This window comes from Antechinus flavipes, chromosome 3 (genome assembly GCF_016432865.1).
Source record: "Antechinus flavipes isolate AdamAnt ecotype Samford, QLD, Australia chromosome 3, AdamAnt_v2, whole genome shotgun sequence".
Classification (NCBI taxonomy): Eukaryota; Metazoa; Chordata; class Mammalia; order Dasyuromorphia; family Dasyuridae; genus Antechinus; species Antechinus flavipes.
Window position 1 is genome coordinate 323,222,950 of NC_067400.1, and position 22,631 is coordinate 323,245,580.

The following is a 22,631-nucleotide window of genomic DNA, read 5'->3' on the forward strand; positions in this document are numbered from 1 at the left end:
TTAAGCATTCCTTATGAAATGATCAGAGCTGAATAGAAATTTTGACTTAATAATACGACTCAAAAGAAGCGTAAAAAGATACATAGCAAAGAGAAAGCATAAGGAAGTCAATAGTTATAAGCTATTTACATTTCTATATGAGAAAATATAACTCAAACTCCTAAAAACATTCTCATTAGAGCACAGGAAGCACAACTATGAGTTGTATATGATGGGATGACTAAAAAAAAAATTTAAGGGATGAAACAGTAGAATGCATAGGAAGAAGGAGAAAGGGAAAGGTAAAATGGGATAAATTATCTGACATAAAAAAGCCCAACAAAGATTTTCTAGTGTAAGGGAAGATGGAGGAAAGTTGGGTGTAATTTGTCTCATCACAATTGGTTCGAAGAGTTTGGAAAAACATACACACTCATATTTTTACCATATAGAAAATGAGGGCAGAAGGCGATGAGAAGGGTAAGAAAGCTGATAGAAGAGAGGGCAGATTGGGAGAAGTAAAAGTCAGAAGTAAAACACATTTGAGAATGGTGGAGAGGAGATTCTTGAGAAGATAGTGGAGTAAGAAAACTTGTGGCTCTCCAATTTCCCTCCAACAAAAAAGACAGAACATCGCATCAGAGCAGTAGAAATAAACTTGGAGCAAAGCAGTACTCTTAAAACAATTAGAGAAGACCCCAGGAAAGAACCAACCTAAGAGAACAGAAATTTCAGCCAGAGTGAAGTGCAAACTCTGCAGAACCAACAAATAAGCCCTGGGGCAGTTGGGTTGAGAGGCAGCCTTAGAAACTTTCATTTTGCAATAGATATAATTGAGTAGATTGTAATGGGGGGAGTAGAAGTAATAGAGGGACCTTCCACTGTCCACAGCAGATCTGACCAGACACTTCCTGGGCTGTGGCTGCATGGAAAACTAGCATACAGCAAGTGAGCCTCAGAGTGAGGGAAGGGGACTCAGTTGTCTGGGGGCCCTTACAGGAAGGCAAAATTCTTAGTTTCAGGTGCAGGGCAGAGGATAGTTGTGGTTTGCAGCCACCTGAAGGACCTCAGAGAGCAAGATTATCTATGGGTCAGTGTGGCTGGGGGTCCTAATGGTGGCTTAGAAAGAGAGAAGAGAGCCCAGGTTGGGTCCTGAGATAGATCTCTTTCAGAAAATAACAGGAAGTAGTATATGAGACTTGGGGCATCATTCTCCATCCCTTGGGGTTACAACTTAATTACACAAAGAGCTGCTAAAAACAAAAATAAAAATGAGTAAGCAAGGGAGAAAGAATCCAGAGATCTGGATTCATTTTCAAAGGACGATAATGGAACTAAAAACAGCCATTTCTTTTTTTTAATGAGAAATGTCAAATGGATCCTAGCACAAAGAATTCTTGAAAGAACTTTAAAGACTTTTAAAGTTGAATAATGGACACATTAGTAGATGTTACTCATTTTGAAAACTGAGAAACAGAAAATATGTATGACCTTAAACAAATCACTTGACATGTGTAGGTTTTGGCTGGGACGTGACTTTTTTTTTTTTGGCCCAGGATCACACAGCAAGGAAGTGTGTCTGAGAGGAGATTTGAACTCAGGTCCTCCTGACTTCAGGGCTGGTGCTCTTATCTACTGTGACAACTAGCTGCCCCAAACATATGGTTTCTATGATTCCCACTCACCACCAGTTCTGAGGATACATATAAAGTAGATGTGAATTTTGTGGAACAGTCCACATGTTGAGGGTACTCAAAAAATAATATTGCAAATAGTATGTACTAATTCAGAAGCTATATACCCTTGATTCAATTTAAAACTGAATTAATGAAAAAACTCAATAATTTTTATCCCACAAAAACAAAACACAAGTGAATACTGAAAACAGTTTTTGTTTTTATTTCCAAGATCAAATATTACAACAGGACATTTACATGTATTTATAAAAAAAATGCAGCAGTTGTGTTTATAGATCAGAGGTTTCCTTGAGTTTGGTCCCTCTCTCAGCACAGTGAGCTGATGTCTAAAGAAGACTTTCCTACCCCCTCCCCCAACCCCCCCAGCTTCAAGTTGCAGTATCAGTATAAAGCAACTGGGTACAACATAGTAGGAATATTCACAATTTGGTATGGCCAAAGCTAGATCACCACCAACTGGAAAGAGAGCCTAATTTAGAAATTATAGATATAAGCAAACATCCAATAATCTAAAAATTCTGTGGGCTTAAATGTTCCACAACTGGAACTATGAATCGGATTTAAAGATGTCTTAACCAATGTCATCCTTTTCTGCCTCATTAAGATTTCCTGCCACATTCTTGTGCCTTCTCAGTACCTTAAAGACCACTTACTAGAAATATACGAAGTTTTTTTGTTTTGAAAAAATGACACTAACGTTCTTTCCGTGCCCTTCATTCACTAGTCCCAGAACTTTATAGCACTAGGAATAGCCACAAAAAGGAATACCACCACTTAGCACCATGGGATAAAAGGCCCAGAAAAAATCAAATGTTCATCTTAGCATAGGGGACAAGCTAGAAATACTTTTATGAAACTCTTTCTTTCGTCTGCTAACAGGTTGGGTTTAACAATATGACAGGGTTTAACCTAGGAATCAAATCCAGAAGCCTCTCCTTGAACAATGTTGGTAACACTACTGGTAACACAAGTTCCTTTGTTAGAATAATGGAATTTACAACTTCCTAAGAAAATTCTAAATTTTGTTAGTAATTTCTCAATTAAATGTTCATCTTGGTTTTATTATTTTTAAAAAATCAAATTGTTGAAAATTTCCATTTCTTGATTGTGTCAGAATAACATGGAAAGTAGGATAGGGGAAATAAAAACATGAAAATAAATTAAACAACTGGTAAAAAGCATGCTAGAATTTTACACCCCAGATGACTCAACTGAACACAAAGTGTCCATAAGCATGACTTTTCTATGGAACTTACACATATTTATGACAATTTCTTTGTATGATTTTAAAAAAAAATGACTACACAGTATTTTACAAGAGTCAAAGGGTAAGCAGTTAGCTCTAGAAAAAGTCCTTTTAAGGAACTAAATAAGCACTTTATCTAATGAATGAGGACTAAAGCACTAGTTGTCAATCTCTTTGTTCCTCACATTCATAGCTCTTAGAACTGTTAAACTTAACAGATTATCCAGTGCTGTATACCTAAAGGAAAAGGAACCAAATGAAAATTATGACAAAGCATTAACACTTGTTTCCCAGCAAGTATTTTACGTTTTCCTAAACCTATTTACCAACATGGGAAAATGAGGAGGTTTAAGACTCCAAGGCCCTAAACAGATTATATCACAAGCTTTAAAAAGTGAAGGGCACAAATCACTCTCATCCTGATAAATCAAAATATAAAGAAATTCTTTGGTGGTATAAAATTCACTATATGTGGAGTTAATCTATGGGAGAAAAACTCAGAAAAGTCAAAGAGCAGTTAAGAAAACACAGATTAAGGTGACACATCTATTCATGTTTTGAGCCATACCTGTTTATTGAACTGACAGTTTTCCATTTTAAAAACTGAGAAAGGCATATTTGTCTGATCTTGTCACACACTACCAGCAAGGTACCCCAAAAGAATTTAGATTCCAATGCCACTCAAAGACAAATACTCATAACTCACACCAGACACTTTAAATATGAAAAGATGCATGAAGGGATAAAAATAATAACAAATCACATCTATCTCCTGAAAGTTGCTTGCTACTTGATCCCCTGCCCAATGGGAGACTGTCAGAAAGCAAAGAAAGAATTTTGCCATTAGGAGAATTCTATTTCAAGACCACACGGGTATTTGAATTACGAAGTCGATCATATTCACTAAATACTGAATCCCTTTACGTGCAAAGTACTGTGTGAGATAACTTCATTTTTACTTAGCATTGGTTAAATGTGGCAAGGAAAAATAGTCCAATAAACTTTTTTCTTTTTAAAAACCAATTAACATTCATATTTAGTTCTACTTTTTAAAAGACTGAGTCCTCAACAAGGATATCAATTTTTTGGTGGAATTTAGCAAGAATTATTTTTTTTTGCAATAATATTTTTGTAGAAGTGACTAATTGCTGCTCTTAACTATGGCCCAAATTCAACACAGCAAGCTGTAATATTCATAAATTAATATATTAACCTATATTGCATAGGCAAGATCACCATAGATGTTTCTTCTTCTGACTTTATTATTTTAAGTCTTACCATTAGTTCCCAGGTATGATAAACTTCTGACTAAAGTAGATCACCATTAACTCAATTTCACTTCAAACAGTATCATTTGGCAAAAAAAAAAAAAAAAAAAAAAAGCCTGAATCACAAATTATAATAGCTATCACTTTGACTAAGTGAGCCAGGCACTGCAATGGCATTCTGTGACACATACCACACAAGTTTCAGAGTTTATCCCTCCTACATGTAAAGAAAAAATAAGCAAAGATTTTGACAAATGAGTTAAGAGGGAAATGCTAGTCTGCTTATTTTACAGGCTTTCAGTAATGTAGTAATTATAGTATCTGCTTCTCCCTTCTGAGGCCAACAGAACTCTACAGAGCAAAAAAGACCCAACAAGGAGCACAGGGAGGACACTCGCCTCCGATTTGTTTCTGGAAAAAGATTTTCTTAGCTACTTTTCCAAAAGTGACATAAATAGGTCAGATACTAAGTTTTAGAAAATGAGCTCCCTTAAACACAACTCAATGCAACAATCAAATTTTCAAGGAATGTTTTTTTTTTAAATTGACAACAGAGAAAACAGCATGTTTCAAGGAAAGTGTCACAGCAAATATAAACTCTCATAATCAATAAATATGAATTCAATGGCAGAAGACCTTCAAATCATTCATCTTGAAACTGTACTTGACAGCAAGTTATCTTAGCAGTGCTGTCTCACAGGATAGAAAGTTATTGTTGAAAAGGCAAAAAATCCTGTAGGACAGTAGGTCAACACATTCGTTTGTTAAAAATTCAATCAATACCGTTAGCATTGAAAAGCCATTCCTCTGTTGGGGAATGCTAAGGCTTTTATATATAGTTGATAAAAATATAAAAAATAAAAATAAAATAAACTCCACTACTTAAGGAACAGGACAAACCAGAGAATGTGTTCCCAATAGCTGAAGGAATACTTTTCCATTTGTGTTCAACTTTATAAACTTAATCCTTTTTAACACTGAAGGTAATAAAGGAGGTGAACACCTAACATGATAAGTGCTTCTAAGACACAAAGTGCAAAATATGGGGAAAATATGACAAAAACGAACATAGGGAAATGCCTTTATCAGTTTTTCTTTTCACAGGTCAATTTAATAGGATGGGGGGGAAAGAGATGGAGAATAAGTGGGCCTATGATAAAAGGAACTCCTGGAAAAATAAACTCTCTCTACTACTGCAAGTAAGAAATATTTTTATAACTTGTAGCCTAGGGGAATCTTGGAAAGTTTCTTAAAAAAACAAACAAACAAAACACTCAAAAAGACAGATCTAGATTCTAAAAACCAATCTTCACAAAATTACCCAGGCTGTTTCAGCAAAAAGAATAGCCAACAAAACAAAAAAAGTTCAATGTCATTATACCAATGGGGCTTGATTATTTTTTATTTGGAGACAATGTTGATCAGGAATAAAGGACTAAAGCGTTACATCACTGGACCATTATTGAATTTTAGCAGGCAGGGACTGATTATTGGTCAAAAAACCATTTCTTGAACAGAGGGCAAAAAGAAGACTCCAAAGTCTTCTGGGACAACCTATAATAAAATGAGAGGGCGTCTAGGAATGACTTGACATGTGACAAGAAGCTTGATTCCAAGTTGTATTAAGTACTAGAGGTTCTTTCAATTAATCTTAAGTGTCTACATATGGGATATTCACTGAGTAAGCTATAGTCTCACAGCTAAACCTAGAAATCTAATCCAGTTGTTGGCAATCTTGATAAAAGTGACATTAAAATTTAAAAAAGGATCCAATCATGCCATAAACTGTGGCAAGAAAAGGAGTAAAGGAACTTGTCACTGTATTAAAATCTCTAATCACTATAGTCCACACTGCTCTTTATTTTCTCTGAACTTCTAATACATTTTTCAAGCTAATTGCTTCATTGTGTTGTGTCCCCCTAACTAGGTTTCAAGATCTTTGAAAATCAGGATTCTATACTAAGCTTTTTTGTTTATTTTAAATATTCTATTAAGGAGTTCATCATGAGTCTCTCCTGGGTCACAGAACAGTCAGGATTCAACAAACATGGAACAAATGAGAGGCAGAATATAGTAGTGCTGAACCTGGGAGTTAGGAAGATCTGACTATGACACTTGTGTAATCATAAAAATGTTTAGCTTAACTGAGGAAAATAAGATAAGTGATACCCAAATGAGATGTTATAGATAAAAGCCTTAAACAACAGATAGTGAGACTACTGATATTTGAAGACTTAAAGAGACTCTTTCCTTTCCTAAAGATGTAAAAGTACATTGACAAGAGTAATTATGTGTTTTTCTTTTTATTCCTGGCAAACAATTTAATAACTGAAGTATTTTTTTTCCCTTTCAAAAAAACAATTTCTTAATTAGTATTAAAAGCTAGCTCTTCAAAACAGCCAATTAGGAACTTTCTATGCTTAAGCTAAGTTCTTTTCAAAATTTGCTACCATCTTTCCCTTTTTCCTTCCTTTATTTTAATAGAGCCAAATTAAAGTCCAACAATTTTAAACTTTAAGTTTTGTTAATAAAGGGAGAAATGTACCTTTGAAATAGAACTGACTACCATAACTAAAAACAATCTTTTTTCCCAAGTTATAAAAATCTTGTCTTTCAGTGGGTCTTTCCTAGGTCAAATTTTAAAGTAACTCTTTATCTTAAATTCTCCTGAACTCACTTTTCCCTATCAGTTTTCAAATAACTCCTCTGACCTGGCTTATTTCTCAGGTAATGTACCCTTCCCACCATTCCCCCCTCCCCCCAAGCCTTCCCACCTATTAAACACCCTCCCATCTTGCCCTAGTGTACTGAAGAAAATAACCATTGCTGTCAAAGTAGTTGAATTGTTGTGTAAAATTATACTTTTGTGTATATGGATGCTGACCCTAGAGATGTTTTCTCTTGAAGATCAAATCAGGTTAGGAAAAAGCATCGAACTAGAGGAAATAAATACTGTAAGAGGACTGTGCTCACACATTCTTGTCTTCAGATGACAATAGTTTCTTTATCTTTGACTCCCTTACTTCCAGTTACCACTTAGACCAGTAACGCAACCATTTAGTGTAGTTCATTTAAACCATTTCTTCTCAACAATCTTCCTCCTGAAACAGTACTTTCATAAACTAGGGCAAGACAAGGGCTTTTACAATCACAGTATTCTCTCCCTTTACTTAGTCGAGAGAGAGACTCAAATGCAAGAGAAATATTGAAAGAAGCCAAAATGTACAACCAATGTGCTTCTTTCTCAACCTACTTAAAAGAACTCCACCATAGCTAAACCACAGCACTTTGCTCTTTGCCTCCAAAATAGCCAAAAATCACTGTTTAAAGATTTTCTGAAGACAAAAAAGGTATTTAAAAAGGAAGTGAATTAATTTTAAGTAGAGCAGCAACAAAATTTTCTGGGATTGGAGAATGTTAAGATAAAGTACCCACTCCATTGAGAGAATGGTAGCTTACAGGGCCTTAACCACATTAAAATAGTTATATTTCTATTGTGAAATAAAGTAATTCAATAAACACATTCTGAACTTCAAGGCCAAAGCATACTTAGAATGGGAGAATCCTTGCTCTCTTTCCATATGCCTGTTTTTCAGTTTTCAGTCCTCAATCCTCTCTTCTGCCCTCAAGATTCACTATACTAAATAGAAAAATCACCCAATAAAGACTGGGCTTTATCAGAAAGAATGGAATCCACATTTGAAAAGACTACATCTGAATTTGGCTACTTTTCCTAAAAAGGAGACTACCAAAGGAACTGGGCATAGAGTTCAATGAGTGATTTACCAGAGAATATTTCACACACTCAGCTGTCAGATCTGTACCTCACAAGCTGACCTACTTCATTGGTCTTTCCCCTACTCCTAGAAAACACCCTGACCTTATGCCACCTGGAAACTCAAGGTTTCTGAAACCTTCTAATCCAAATCCACCATTTCTTCCTGTGTACTGATAATACACGGTGTTTCTCCTTAATTAAGTGCTCATATCTAAGGCCTTCCAATATTGTTTGCAGAGATTACCAAGAAAGTTGTGTTTTTGCAAGGCATCAGAAGCTGCTGGCAAATCTGTGGACCCTGTGCAAAAACACCAAAGTGATGCTGTTTAGTCACCAATCTGGATAGATAACTCTGACTCAATGCATACAGGAAACTGTAATTATATAAATATATTTATAAATATTTATACAATTATATACTTATACATAAGCACTTACACAGACTTAGGAAAATGTAAGGACATTCATTTGTAAAGATCCATTAAAGAATAAACAGACTTTCCCATGATTTTCCTATAGAAGACATATATTTCATTCTTTAGTGAGGTTACCTCACCAATCAATCATTAGAAATCACATTCCACAATTGTGTACTAACAAAAGATAATCCCCTCCTCCTTTAATTCTTGGGTGCTAAAATGTTAGATCTCTTAAAATAGGAAGCCTAAAAGTCTCTGAAAATATATTTGAATTTGAGTTACAAGTTAAAGTTTTTACTTTATTTCCAACATTAGCAATTTGCTTTTCCTCTAAGGTACAGAAATGAACCAGTCTAAATAGCAATGACAAAACTGGGTATATGCTATATAGTATGATCTCTACATAGTTTTAGTTTTATTGTCATTTTTACCCCAGTCTCTACTTTCCTGCTAGCTCATAATAAGGAAGAGGTAAGTGAATAGTGTTGCTTTTTTCTTTGGAGCTAAAATATCAAATTCTCACTTTACCTACATGTAATTTAAATGAGGTTTTTGGTGGCAGGGAAAAATACAACTGTTGAAGATTACGAAGAGCAGCTTTTCTCACTCCAATTATTAAATGCTGCTTTATGGACTGAGTTTAAAAGTGTTTTCTTAAGATGCTTTCAGTTCTGATGCCACTGCTTTGGCTGCAATAGTGAAGACAGAACCAAAATCTTAAAGTAGCGGTTTATTTAGTCAGGATAAACCTCTTAAAAACTATTTTACCCTGGAGTTAAAATGAATTTGCATTATTTCTAACTAAAGAAATCCACCATTCAGAGTTACTTTTTTCTTTCCTCTGAGGCAGTCCTACAGCACCATAGATAAAAATCAACAGTAAGACCAATTTCTAATTTACAGTTACCACTTTACTGCATGATTGTTAAAACTATAACTTAAAAAAAAAAAAAAAAGACAAAACCAAAAAATCTCCTGCCATTTTTAAACCTTTTGTTGGACCCAGAAAACAAAGAGGCCAGGAAACGCTATGCTGTCCTAAAAGTAAACACATTCCTTTTCCCAAACACAGTAAAAGTTTTTGAAATTATGGAAAATCTTAAAATATCAATAGCTTGAAAATGGATATAAAGGATTCAGTAATTTCACTGAATTATTATTCACTCCTACTATGTTGGTATCAATGGTTTCCATAAAATAATTTTGAATAATAGCAACAGAAAAACTGTCTAAGACGGGAGTGTTGAAAGCCATTCTAATCTATATCATCTCATATTTGACAATCAGTTTCCCAATAGCATATGTACCATGGAACTATTCTTCTACAGGAGAGATGAGGGAAAGAGAAATTTAAATTTTGTGTGTGTGTGACAAACTATCATAAGGAGTGCTTTTCTCCACATAAGCCAAAGCCTGGGTATTTTGTTACATGATATTTCTTACATGAAACTAAAAAATAAAATAAAATAAAATCGAAGAAACCGGTTTGGGTTTTTTTTTTTTTCCCCTCCCAAGAGTAAAGAATAAATTGGGGGTGGGAGGTGGTTCTTTTTTTTCCCTTTTTTGGAGGGGGAATCTGGCCCTTCCTCTGAGGCTACAGGAAAATGAGGTTATGTTATTTTTCTTATTTCTAGAGAATGATGTGCAAGACAGCATCCCTCTTTCCCAAATAGAACAAGCATTTCCTGCTGTCAGTATTAGGACAGATGGTATATACTTAGGTTTTCATTTGGTCACCAGATAAAGGGGCACAAGGAAGAAAGAGGAGAGAGAAGGAAGGACAGAAGAGAGAGGGAAAAATGCTGAGAAGAGCCCAGACAAAGAGGAGAGTGGGTGGGGGCCGCTTGCCCAGTTTGGCTCTGTGGTCCTAGGAGCCAAACTGCATACTCAGGGACGAAGTTATCCCAAGTAAAAGGTCGAGGGGCAGCTGAGAGAGGTCAGGCCACGGTGCTAATTTCTTTCCTGTACAAAGACAGTCTCTTGAGGACAGAGGCCTGCCTCTTGTAATGTAATGTCATAGTCAAGGTGAGAAAGCTTCCTTCGAGGGAAGTTGGTGAGAAGTTCAAAACGTTCATTTGGATATCCTTTTGACTGCACATGCTTCACCAGAGCCTAGAACAGAGTGAGAGAGTGTATAAGCAACTGATGAGGACAGCAACAACATTTAACATGTAGTAAATCAGATACGATAATGTTTTATTTAGATAGTACTATTAAGAAATTTGTTGATGTCCATATAAGGCAATATTCTTGGTAACAAACTATTCTAAGTACCAAAATTACAAAAAAAACAAAAAAACAAAAAAACAAAACTATTACTATTCTGTATTATAATATAAATAATGACTTGACTGGCACTGAGGAATAAGGGTACCTATAGTAAATAATCCCATTCTGCTGTGCATTCAGTTTTTGCATATGTTAGAAAACATTTTATTGTTCTCTTTTCTGTCTGCCCAAAATTTCTTGCTGTTCTCAGTAGGCCACTTTGTAACAGCCGCTCCCCTTTCAAAAAACAAAAAAATCAACCCACTGTTCTAATTATGCGTTCACTATTTAGGCATATATTCTCTAGGGCAGATATACTAAGTGCCAAAGTTATACTGAGGTATCTTAAAAGAGGAGAGTCAATGAAAATTCATTTCTACCGGAACTTCCTAGGATTTATACTTATATCTGAAGATGAAAAAAATCAGTCATATGATCTCTTGACAAATCTATGTACTGGATTACAGTAAACTATGATTGCTTTAGATAAACTAGCTAAAATAGTATTTGGATAATTACTACCTCAGTTTCATGTGCCTCAGCCATTCTTCTATTAGCCATAGAGGTAGCTTAAAAGAAGAGCTAACATCTATGTTCTTTTCTAACAAGTAATGGTATCTGGAGATTGTTTTAAAAGGTATACTGGATAACTGTCAATAAAAGCAAACTGAATTAAGATTCTAGGAAGTAATGAAGTATAGTAGAATACACTGGACTATGAGTCTGAAAATAGGTATTGTGGGTATGGATCTACTATGTACTACTAGTTGGATCTTGAACAGGTCATCAGCTACCTTTGAGTCTCAATAAAAGTAAAAGGATAGTACTTACCTGTCTATCTCATAGAGTTGTTATGAAGATTATGTGAGAATGTATCTGAAAACCATCAAGTTATATCAACACATGGTGTTAAATAGAATTAGGGATTAAAAAGCTGATGCCAAAAATAACTCCCAGAAGAGAACCTCAATTTTATTGTAAAGAAGAGCTAGGTTTCATTTCTCAAAGACTTGAGATAATATGGAGGAAGGCTGTAGTCAGAGATACAAAGATAAAAATAGTTCTGGTCCTCTGAGAGTCTCCCTTATTGAAGATAGTAAATTTAATATTTCTTTTCAGTTTTCCTTCTGTTCTTCTACTTCAAGGGCTACTTGTGATGGTGAAATAATAATAACAATAATAATAAATAACACATTTCAGAAAGTAGGAAGTAGTGATTTTCCTATTGAAAATTGTACAATATATTGTACCTAAACTAAAAGCACCATAAGGAAATCAAAGGGAAGATCATGAGATTTTTAAAAAGATCAAGAGATTTCAGTAGTAATTAATAATAGTTCATGTTTACATAATATTTTACAAAATGCTTTTACATATATTATCTCATTTGAGCCTCACAACCACTTTTTGTAGTAGGTATGGCTGTTTTTAACATTTTCTCCACTTTTAAAGGTTAAGTGTCCTACCAACATCATCAAAAGTTCTTGTGCCATTCTAGGGGTCTGACTCTTCCTCCTGATGTCACTACCACTTGTGTCATCCTCTTCCAGGTCTATCATCACAGTACCAATTTCTTTTTTGCCCATCTTTCTGCTAATATTTTATGTTCCTGCTCCCAAGCTGAGAGATCTCAATAAGAGACCTGAAAGCTTTGATTCTGAATAGGAAAACTCTTAGGATTAACTCTAATTCTCCATCTAACAATAATACTCTACCATTTTCCCAAAGGTATAGTACTCCAAGAGCCTGAGATCCTGATGAATAAGGCAAGGTTCCCAAGTTTCTATTGTAGGTCTCAGAAGTTGCCTTGTCTTTGAGTCAGGAAACTCAAAAAGACACAATACAATCCACCAAAGTTGCTGAAATGGGGATAGGTTGGGATTACATCTGCACCCAACAAAGTATGGGTTTCAATGTGCTTTTATTAGGGAAACTGTACAGAACCATCTGTTCTACCTAAGTTTTCCTTTGTATCAAGAGTTGGGGTCAGGTAAGCTCTTAAAAGCTTCTCTGGAAAAAAAAAAAAAATTAAAAGCTTCTCTGGATTTCGGCTTCAGGGACAATAGGACTATGTGGCAGTAGGAGTGGGGGAAAAAGGGGGAGAGGGAAAGCAACAGAAGGGCCATGGCAGTGTCACAATCTAGAAATGGAAGAAAATAACAAGAGTGGCAGATACTGGAAAGTACCCCAAATTATAAAATGAAAGTCAATGGAAAAGTACCCTTTAACAAATCAGGACATTATGATACCTAAAAAGGAATGTCTTCAGGATTTATTCATGGAACAAAACCTACATAATTTTCACTTTTACAAAATAGATATATTTTAGGAATCTTTAAAATTCCTTGCTAATAATTTCTTATTCTCCACTTGAGAAGTACCTTTTGATGAGCTAAAAGCAACTAAGCTTCCATGTTTCTTAAGTTCATCATTTTGATAAGTAATTTTCATGAAAACCTTACTTCAATTTTAAATTTCCAATCTAAAATCTTTTCTGAGATTCTAATGAGTGAAATAGACTTGGTAAGAGGTTATATACATATATGGTAAAAAAATAAAGTGAACAGAAAGAATGGCTCTCTTTAGATAATTGTAGGTTAGAATGCAAAATATACATAGAAGAAAATAATATAGAAGAAAATAACCCCAGCTCCTCTAGAATGGAAAGAAAAACCTAGATTTGTCCCTAAAATTAGTCTGTTCTTCCCCAACAAGAGATTAAATGAGTGATTTAAGGTTCACTTTTATGAAGGTCTATGTTAACAAGGTGGTGTTGGTTTTGGCTCTTTGATAGGTCAGAAAATGGCACATCAAATGATTTGACACAATTCTTTAGCAACTCAATGGGAATGCCAGAGTTAGGATTTACTATTTCGGCTTTCAGCCCACAGGATAGATTGCTTCAAGTGCCTAGAATAGTACTACGAACATATACCATTTACTATTGCTTCTTTAAATTAGATTAAGGCTATTTCAGAGAAATATCAAAAAACTATTCTTCTCATTATGTAACTTGTGTGTTCCACGTAAAAAGTTCAAGTTAATTCTACTTACTAGAAGTTTAGCTTGTTCTGGAAGAGTGATCTGTTCCCTCTTTCCATCTGGATATCTCAGCATCAGCTGTGCTTTTGGTCCTAAATAAATTTTAAAAAGATATAAAAATTACAGAGGGAGAATTTTTAGATATGAAGACAAATGAATTATTGTCAAAGCTAGCATTTCTAATACAGTATTGAATAGTAATTGTGATAGTGGACAACCTTGTTTCACCCTTGATATTACTGAGAATGTTTCTAGTTAGTCTCTATCACAGATGATGCTTCCTGATGGTTTTAGATAAATGCTACTGATCATTTTAAGAAAAACTCCATTTATTCCTATACACTCTAGGGTTTTTTAATAGGAATGGGGCTGTTGGATTTTATCAAATGTTTTTTCTGCATCTATAGAGATAATCATATGATTTTTGTCAGTTTGGTTATTTGATATAGTCAATTATGCTAACAATTTTCCTAATATTGAATCAGTCTTGCATTCCTGGGTGATGACCTTCTGTAATCTCTTCACTGATATTTTATTTAATATTTTTACATCAAAATTCATTAGGGAAATTGGTCTATAACTCTTTCTCTGTTTTCACACTATTTGGTTTAGGTATCAGCACCATTATCTGTGTCATAAAAGGAATTCCTTAATTCCCTATGTTTTCCCTAATATATTTTATATATTCCCTATTTTTTCAAATAGTTTGTATAGGATTGGAATTAATTGCTCTTTAAATGTTTGATAGAATTCACATGTAAATTCATTTGGGCCCTCGAGATTTTTTCTTAGGGAGCTGATTAATACCTTGTTCTATTTCTTTTTTTTCTAAAATGGGACTATTTAAATAATTTATTTCCTCTTCTGTTAATCTGGACAATCTATATTTTTGTAGACATTCCTCCATTTCACTTATTCAATTTATTGACATATAGTTGGGCAAATAACTTAATTATTGCTCTAATTTTCTCTTCATTGGAGGAAAGTTTCCTCTTTTCATTTTTGAGACTAACAACTTGATTTTCTTCTTTCTTTTCTCTAAAAAAATTAACTACTAAAGGCTTATCTATTTTATTGCTTTTTTCATAGAATCAACTCTTTGGTTTTATTAATTTAATAGTTTTATTACTTTCAATTTTATTAATCTCCCCTTTTATTTCAGAATTTCAAATTTGGTATTTAATTGGGGTTTTAAAATTTGTTCTTTTTCTAGCTTTTTTAGTTGCAAACCCAATTCATTGATCTTCTCTTTCTCTGTTTTATCTAGAGATATAAAAATTTCCATAATGCTTTGGCTGCATCCCACATATTTTGGTATGTTGTCTCATTCTCTTGGATGAAATTACTGATTGTGTCTATGATTTGTTGTTTCACCCATTCATTCTCTAGGGTTAGATTAGTTTCCAATTAATTTTTGGTTTATTTTCCCTTGGCCTTTTATTGCAATATGATCTGGAAAAAAAAAAAAAGCATTTACTATTTCTGCATTTGATTATGAGGTCTTTATGCCCTAAAAATGGTCAATTTTTACATAGTGTTCATGAATTACCAAGAAAGAGAGTAAGTTTGAGATCCCCACTAGTATAATTTTGCTGTCTATTTCTTCTTGCAGCTCTCTTGACTTCTCTAGGAATTTGGATGCTATACCCCTTAGTACATATGCTTAGTATTATTTATGGTATCCTTTACCAAGATAGTTTCCTTCCTTATCTCTTTTAATTAGATCTACTTTGAATACAAATGATTTATCATAAGTTTTTCTTTTTTTAATTTTTAATAACTTTTTATTTACAAGTTATATGCATGGGTAATTTTACAGCATTAACAACTGACAAACCTTTTGTTACAATTTTTCCCCTCCTTCCCCCCACCTCCTCCCCTAGATGTCAGGATGACCAATACATGTTAAATATTTAGCATAAGTTTTTAAGAAAGTTAAATTAACTCACCATTCATTTCTAGCCCTTCTGAAAGTCCATCTGACTTCTCAGGTAACACCTCCAATATTTCAGAATCCATGCCTGACAGTACTTGGTGATTTGTTGCAGTTCCAGGCTCAGTCCTAGCTGAGGGCTCAGTCTGAGGCCTCCGGCTCTCCTCTTTCCTATGCAATAAGTCTTTGTGGGGAGACTTCCTAGATTTGGCAGGATTTTCTACCTCCTCTTCCTCATCAGAACCACAAACTGATATGAACTCCTCACTTCCAGAAAAAAGTTCAGATTCAGATTCTTCATCTGAGCGGTTGTCCTGTTTTGCCTGTGTAGAATCAAAATGTGTCTCTTGCAAAGAGGCTCTGATAGCAGCTTCTAGCTGGCTGTCTTCACTTGCATCTATGAGGCTCTCCTAACAGGTACAGAGATGAGAAATAAGTGAAGGGAAAAACACAATTAGCAAACCCTAAAATAGCCACTCAAACTCAAAAAATATGAAAAATATTTTACTCTAGAACAAGAGAACAACCTTTGCCTATATCCTTTGAATGAGTTCCCATACCAAAGGAACATTTTCATGTCAACATTCCCCTCCCAGATCCTTTTCCCAGTGGAAAGAAACTCGATTACAAAGGGGAAGTTATATATCTTGACAGAAGAGAACACTTAGTTAACTGTCTCAATTCTTGATGCTAGCAAGCCATTCTGTGAGTATTTTTTTTAACAAATTAAAGTTTAATATTCTAAAACAAGACAACTAAATCCTCTGCTTAAATATCAAACTGAATTCCTTAAGCACAATTAAGCTGATCTGAAGAATTGATGTAACTATCCCCACAATTTCTTGTAGCTATTGATTGATCAACTTAAGAACAGTAATTTCCTGGTATTTTGTACCTTCCTCTATGATTTCAACTACAAGGCAAAAAACTCACTACTTTTTGGGGTAATAATCCAGTAAAACTTTTGAAAATCTGGTATGTTAAGGGGATGAAGAGAGCCATTTATTCCAAAAAGGAGTCATTTTTAGGTAGTCACTGAGATAGGAAGTCTTCTAATTTTTCTTCTGAAGTCTTATAATTGAAAAGGAATTAGATTTATAAATTCTTCATTACTGTTTGTCTTAATCTCCACTACACCACCCATATATTTTTTAAGAGGGTGTTGGTTTTGAAGAGGATAACAAACTTCTAACAAGTCTAGTCCCAATGAATATTTGTATTTCTATTATCAGAAATGAAGGTTTCTATAGTTTTGATAGTACTGATGACAGAATTTTTAATATGGCTATGAGTAAAACGTGGTCAACCACCCCCACCCAGCAAAAAAAACCATAAAACAGAACAGACAAAAAACTGAGGTTAGTCACCTCATAGTGACTGGTACCAGTCGTGATCTTTTCCCTAAGACTCACATTGCTTCTTGCTGACAAGGTAAGAATTTTTTTTTTTTAAAGGATAGAATCACTCTGGACACATTACAAAACATTGGTTTAATAGAGCATAATTTCATAATTTCATCTATGGCAACATATGACAATCTTCTTACATATTATATTAAATAGAACTATGCTTAGAATTCCTTGAACCCTTATACTTACCGAGCGGCCACATTTTTTGGGGGGATTGCTGGAGAGTCCATCCAGTTGACCATGCTCACCCAGAAATCCTGTCACTTGATCCAAGAAAGAAGTCACATCTAGCTGGTGCCACTCCACTAGCTTCTGACCTGAAGAAGAAAATGAAACAGCATTTATGTTCAACATCTTTCCATGTGAACAATTTCACAACATTAGATCTTTGCAGAAAATAAACTGATGCTAAAGTATAATTTCTTAGTAGAGCACTATAAAGGGTTACAAAAGTATGAGGCATTAATTACTATTACAACTAGATCATATGGGCCACAGCAGACAGATGCAAGCACTGTATCAGAAACCAGTAGGTATATTAACTGATTGACCACCACTACCACGTCAGATTCATTACCTGCTACCATTTAGCCATCTGGAGCTGGAGACAAAAGACATCACCTTTCCTCCATTCATCTTTAGCCAGGAAAGTGGTCCCCAATGAGTCACACTGACCGAGCTGAGGAAGTATCTATTCATTAATAGGACAAAGACCTATTTGGTTCAAAAATTACTTTTTTCGTTGGGAAAGGAGGAACTGACCTCCACTGACCTTCAGATAGGGCAGAGCTGTGAATGTAGAAAATAAGACATTTGCTTCTAATCTTCCAGGGAAGGAACTGAAGAGCAATGGAATATGTCTGGAGGTCCATATTACCTGCCTAGAGTTTCAAGACACAGGTCTTTTGCTCTCTTTTCTGGATCTTTTGTTCTTACTGATCTTGAATCCTAGCAAGCCAAGTGAGCCAAGCTATTTCTCCCTGTGTCTTCTTTTTTTGATCTTCTGGAGGATGTACCAACTTATTTCGGTGTCTCATTTCTTTGAGGGCTGTAGCAAAGAGAAGGTTGCTCTTCTAGTGGGCAAATCAAGAAGCAGGGATTTTTCTCTCTCAGTTGAAGTTGAAAAGTCTGTGTGGCCTCATGTCAAGGGAGGCTCAATGGGGTCCAGGAAAGGTATTCATTGCCATCTTCCTTTCAAAAGGAATTATGAATTATGTATATATAATGTTTTTAGAATTATTGTTAAGGAGTTTATCTTCACAGGAGCCATTTTTAATGGATTTAATCATTTACACTGAAATAGGAATTTCACACCTGATAGTCATACAAGCATGGTAGTATGTGTTAAATATCTTTCTTGAGCAAAACTATATTTATTTAGACTAGGTAATCTAGCCGTTGCCAGCAAAGACCACAGGTGGAAAAGTACATGCTCTTTATTTATTTAGGATGCTGATGCAGCACTAATAGTTTCTGAAAGAAGAGCGCAGGTAGTTATATTAACTAGTTCAGAAAATGGAGCAGTATGGTAACATAAGACAGTATGTCACACAGAAAACAAATAGGTTTCTAGTAATAAAATTTTAAGTGCACTTTGCAACTAATAAAACTTGTAAGCAGAATGTACAATCTAGCTTCTAATTCCATTAAATTCAAACTGCTCTCTCTCTCAAAGGTCACCATTTACCCCTTTGTTGGCTAAATCTGGGAGCCCTCATCCTTCTTTATCTTTCTGTCACATCTGATTCACTACCCATCAGTATATTTTTCTTAATTTACCCTCTTCTCCAGGTTCTATGACCCTGCTCTTTCTTGGTTCTTCTATCTTATTCCTCCTCTTGAAACTCAAGTATGGTCTCTGTCCTAATCCTTCTCTATGCATTCTCTAATCTTGATGGACGCAAATGCTATCATTATTTGTTATCTTCCTAAATCTATACATCCACTACCACTAAGTATCCTAATTTCCCATCCTATTATTCTACTGTCTAGCAGGACCCTCTACTTGGATATTTTACCGGCACCAGCTTCAGTATGTCGAACACTGAAATTATCATTTTCCTTTTAATGTTTCCTTTCTTTACCTTCATCCTCATTCACTCAGACTCAAAAGCATTATATCCCTGATCTGATTGTTATTTTTTCCTACTTCAACATTATCTAACCAAATATTAATTGTTATCTCTATGTATCTCTTATATCTATCCTCCTTTTCCACTTATATAACCATTTTTCATTACAATTTAAAATCTCATCATTTCCTCTCTGGACTATCACAAGCTTCCTGATGTGTTTAAGAATCATTCCTCAACTTTGAGTCACCTAATGAGTATACACTCCATTCTAATAAATTTCTAAAACTTTCTAATACTTTCTCTGGGGTTGTCTTTTGTATCATCACTGTTCATTTCATATTACACCTGAATACAAGGCATATTCCTCTCTCAGTCCCCAGCCCACTCCCATCACATTCTATAGGACACAAACTACTTAAGGACAGGAACCATATCCATTTTAATCTTTATTTCTGAGCACCTGAGAGTATCATGCATGTACAAGGCATGTAATAAATGTTTGTTGAACTGACCTGAATGACTTGATAAATTTATGTTTATCTTACCTGTCCGTGGATCCAAGATGGAGACATAGGGAAAATCTCCTAATTTATAAAATTGTATATATCTCTGTCCTTCCTCACTGTCATGATATACCTGTCAAGTTATAAGATATTAAACAGCTGACTAATCTCAAAAAACAAATTACCAATTGCTACTTTAACATAAAATGACAATCAGCAATTTTCAAAGAAGGAAAATACAGATAAGATTTAAGATAGAATTGAAAAATTCAAGGTACTCCCAATCAAACTGGGCAAAGGTATGGGGAGGATGATATTAAGTAGCACTAAGACACTCTAAATTAACATTTAGATTAAGGTTAAAAAACTTTTTTATGTAATTTATTTAAAATCAATTAAGGGATTATAAAGCTGGCAAAGACCTTGCTTTTAAGAAAAAGCAGTAGTGTCAAACTCAGATCCTTGCAATCTACATGTTAATATAGAAAACCATAAATTAACATTGCTATTGTTTAGTCTTTCCAGTTGTGTCTGACTGTGACCTCTCTTTGGGGTTATGGCAGACATAAGTAGACTGGTTTGCCATTTCCTTCTTCAACTCATTTTATCCATGAGAAAACTGAGGTAAACAAGGTTAAGTGACTTGCCCAGGGTCACATAGCTAGTGAGGCCACACATGAACTCAGGTTTATGACCAAGGGCCCAGCACTATTTACTGCATTAACTAACTGTCCTGTTAATTTATTAAATTTTTGTATTTACTTCATTATACATTTTTGAATTACATTTTATTCTAGTTCTGGCTGCCCTTAGAAGTGGGGCAGTGGTCTTGAGTCAGACAGCTCTGATCTTGTTTAGTACATATGAAGTGATTGTGCTGGGCCACAAAGTTACTAAAAGAGATGGGACTAGAAATAAAGCTCTCCTGATTTCTGATTTAGTGTTCTTTAAATCAAGAGAGTAAGGCAATTTTAGTGGATAACTTGGTTTTCTCTTTTGTATCCCCTCTCCCAACAGTCTAAATTTTATTTTGATCATAGTAACAGGGTTGGTTTTAGTTTATAAAATGACAACAGTTAATTCAAAATCAATTTTTGCATTTCCTTTCCTCTAAACATAAGGGGCTTTTCTAACTCTTCTTGAGCCTTGTTCTTTTACCTGCCAAAAAATGAAGTGTTCCCGGATAATGTTCTTCACAGCTTCATTGCTCCAGACATCCCGGTTGAGGCACTGGCAAGCAAAGTCTTGCACATTCTGGATGTTGATCATGAGCCACTTGTTCTGCATCTGACCACACTCTTTGGCCTGTGGAGGAAAGAATTCCACAATATAAATTAGAAGTAGAATTCAAACAATATCTGTAATGAGAGCAAGCAGGATATTTTGGCACTTAAGGTCTGGATATTTCCTAGTGTTCCCAATCAGAAGACATCTAGAGAGATTTTTTCAAGAACCATATTTAGGTGAAGGAGATTTTTAAGATTTATTTAATAATCTGAGGGAAGTTTACACCCAACTATAAAACCATGAAATTTGTTTTTTGAAGAATGACTTCTCTACATGTCCCAGTAATGAAGTTTTTTCTCTTATTTACCCATTTATAATAAGCACCATCATCAGAGCAAGGAAAGATTTAGCAATGGTAAATAAATGGAGACAAGGAAAAAGCTCTTGGCAATCTTGGTCTAAGTCACCAAGAGTACATGAGTAAAAGAGAACACTGAGCCCAATCTTCTCCAAACCATCTGCTGGCAATGAGAGGGGAAAAATCCAGACAGTGAAGGGCCTTCAAATCATGAATGGATCATAAGATAGTATCATATGAAGATCAAGTGAAGAAACTAGATGTATTTAGCCTGGAAACAAGAAGATTTAAGGAGAAAGTAGTAATTTGGTTCAGGTATTTGATAATGTGTAAAATCACTCTGAAAAATTAGGCGAAGGCTTGATTTATGGGGAAATCATCTAACTAGAGCTACTAAAAGGTAGAATAGGTGAGCTAAGTTAAGAAAAGATTCTGTCTTCGCAAGAGGTTTTTAAGTAAAGATTGGGCTGACCATTCCCTGCTCAGCTATGTTGTAGAAAGAATTCTTACTTAGGCAGAGATTAAAATGTGTCTTTCCAATTCTGAGATGGTTTTCTTCATTGGAGAAGGAAGATGAATCTACTAGAAAAAATGAGCTTTGGGAACTACTATCTATGGCCTCCTTCCATTATTATTGTTATCTCCTGATGAATTTTTCTACAAAAACAAACAAATAAATAAAATAAAAAACTTCTATAAATGTTGATCTTCAAAAGAATTTGGGTACATCACCTAATAATGATCACTGACAATTACTTCCAAACATATTAACAAAATAATATGTACTCAAAAAAAAAAAAAAAAAAAAAGGCAGAATGGTCTAATAATCAATAGATAAAGGCATTAAAAAAAGATGCTCAAAACTTTCTCCACTGTTTTGAAGCATTTTGTTGAAACTTGGAACTTAAAAAACTTACAGTTTCAAAGCTGCCTTTATGCATAAGATCAATAGGTGGTCGGAAAAGATCTGCAAGGGTAGTGAGCTTCTTATCTATTGCTCCTCCATTTCTCAACTCTTGTTCCTGCCGAACTGAAGAAACAGAGAAATGAATTTAATGAAATAAGAAATGGCATTCTTTAATGGATCTGATTAAACTTTTTGGGCAAAAGCTGATATAATTAAAATATTCACATTATAACTATAAGGCACTACATTTTCAAAAGGTACATATATCAAAAAAAGATATATAAAAAACTTCTCTCAATGAAACAGAAATTTAAAAAGCAAAAAAGCTGTTTTTCTATAAATGAAGGTGGAAATGAAACTAGATGTTAGCTAAATGTACCATCAATACAAAATATTATCTTTAATTTAAAAACTGGATTTTAAGAGAAAAGGGATAAGAAACTGACCAGACACTGTGCTGTACCATTCTCCTCCACCCTTTTCCCCCATTTTTCCTTTGCTATTTATTCATCTCTTAAAGAG

At 34.6% G+C, this 22,631-nt stretch overlaps 1 protein-coding gene across 1 annotated transcript in view; it reads right to left on the reverse strand.

Annotated features, from left to right (window-relative positions):
* Positions 1–1,855: 1,855 nt before the first annotated feature.
* Positions 1,856–22,631, reverse strand: part of UBXN7 (UBX domain protein 7) — a 53,022-nt gene continuing 32,246 nt past the window's right edge. The window contains exons 5-11 of the mRNA XM_051985531.1: positions 22,120–22,232; positions 20,776–20,922; positions 19,660–19,750; positions 17,229–17,356; positions 15,647–16,040; positions 13,710–13,789; positions 1,856–10,499 (exon numbers count right to left, since the gene is read on the reverse strand). Of these exons, the coding sequence (XP_051841491.1) occupies positions 10,338–10,499; positions 13,710–13,789; positions 15,647–16,040; positions 17,229–17,356; positions 19,660–19,750; positions 20,776–20,922; positions 22,120–22,232 (1,115 nt within the window). The 3' untranslated portion in view covers positions 1,856–10,337. The remainder of the gene's footprint in view (positions 10,500–13,709; positions 13,790–15,646; positions 16,041–17,228; positions 17,357–19,659; positions 19,751–20,775; positions 20,923–22,119; positions 22,233–22,631) is intronic.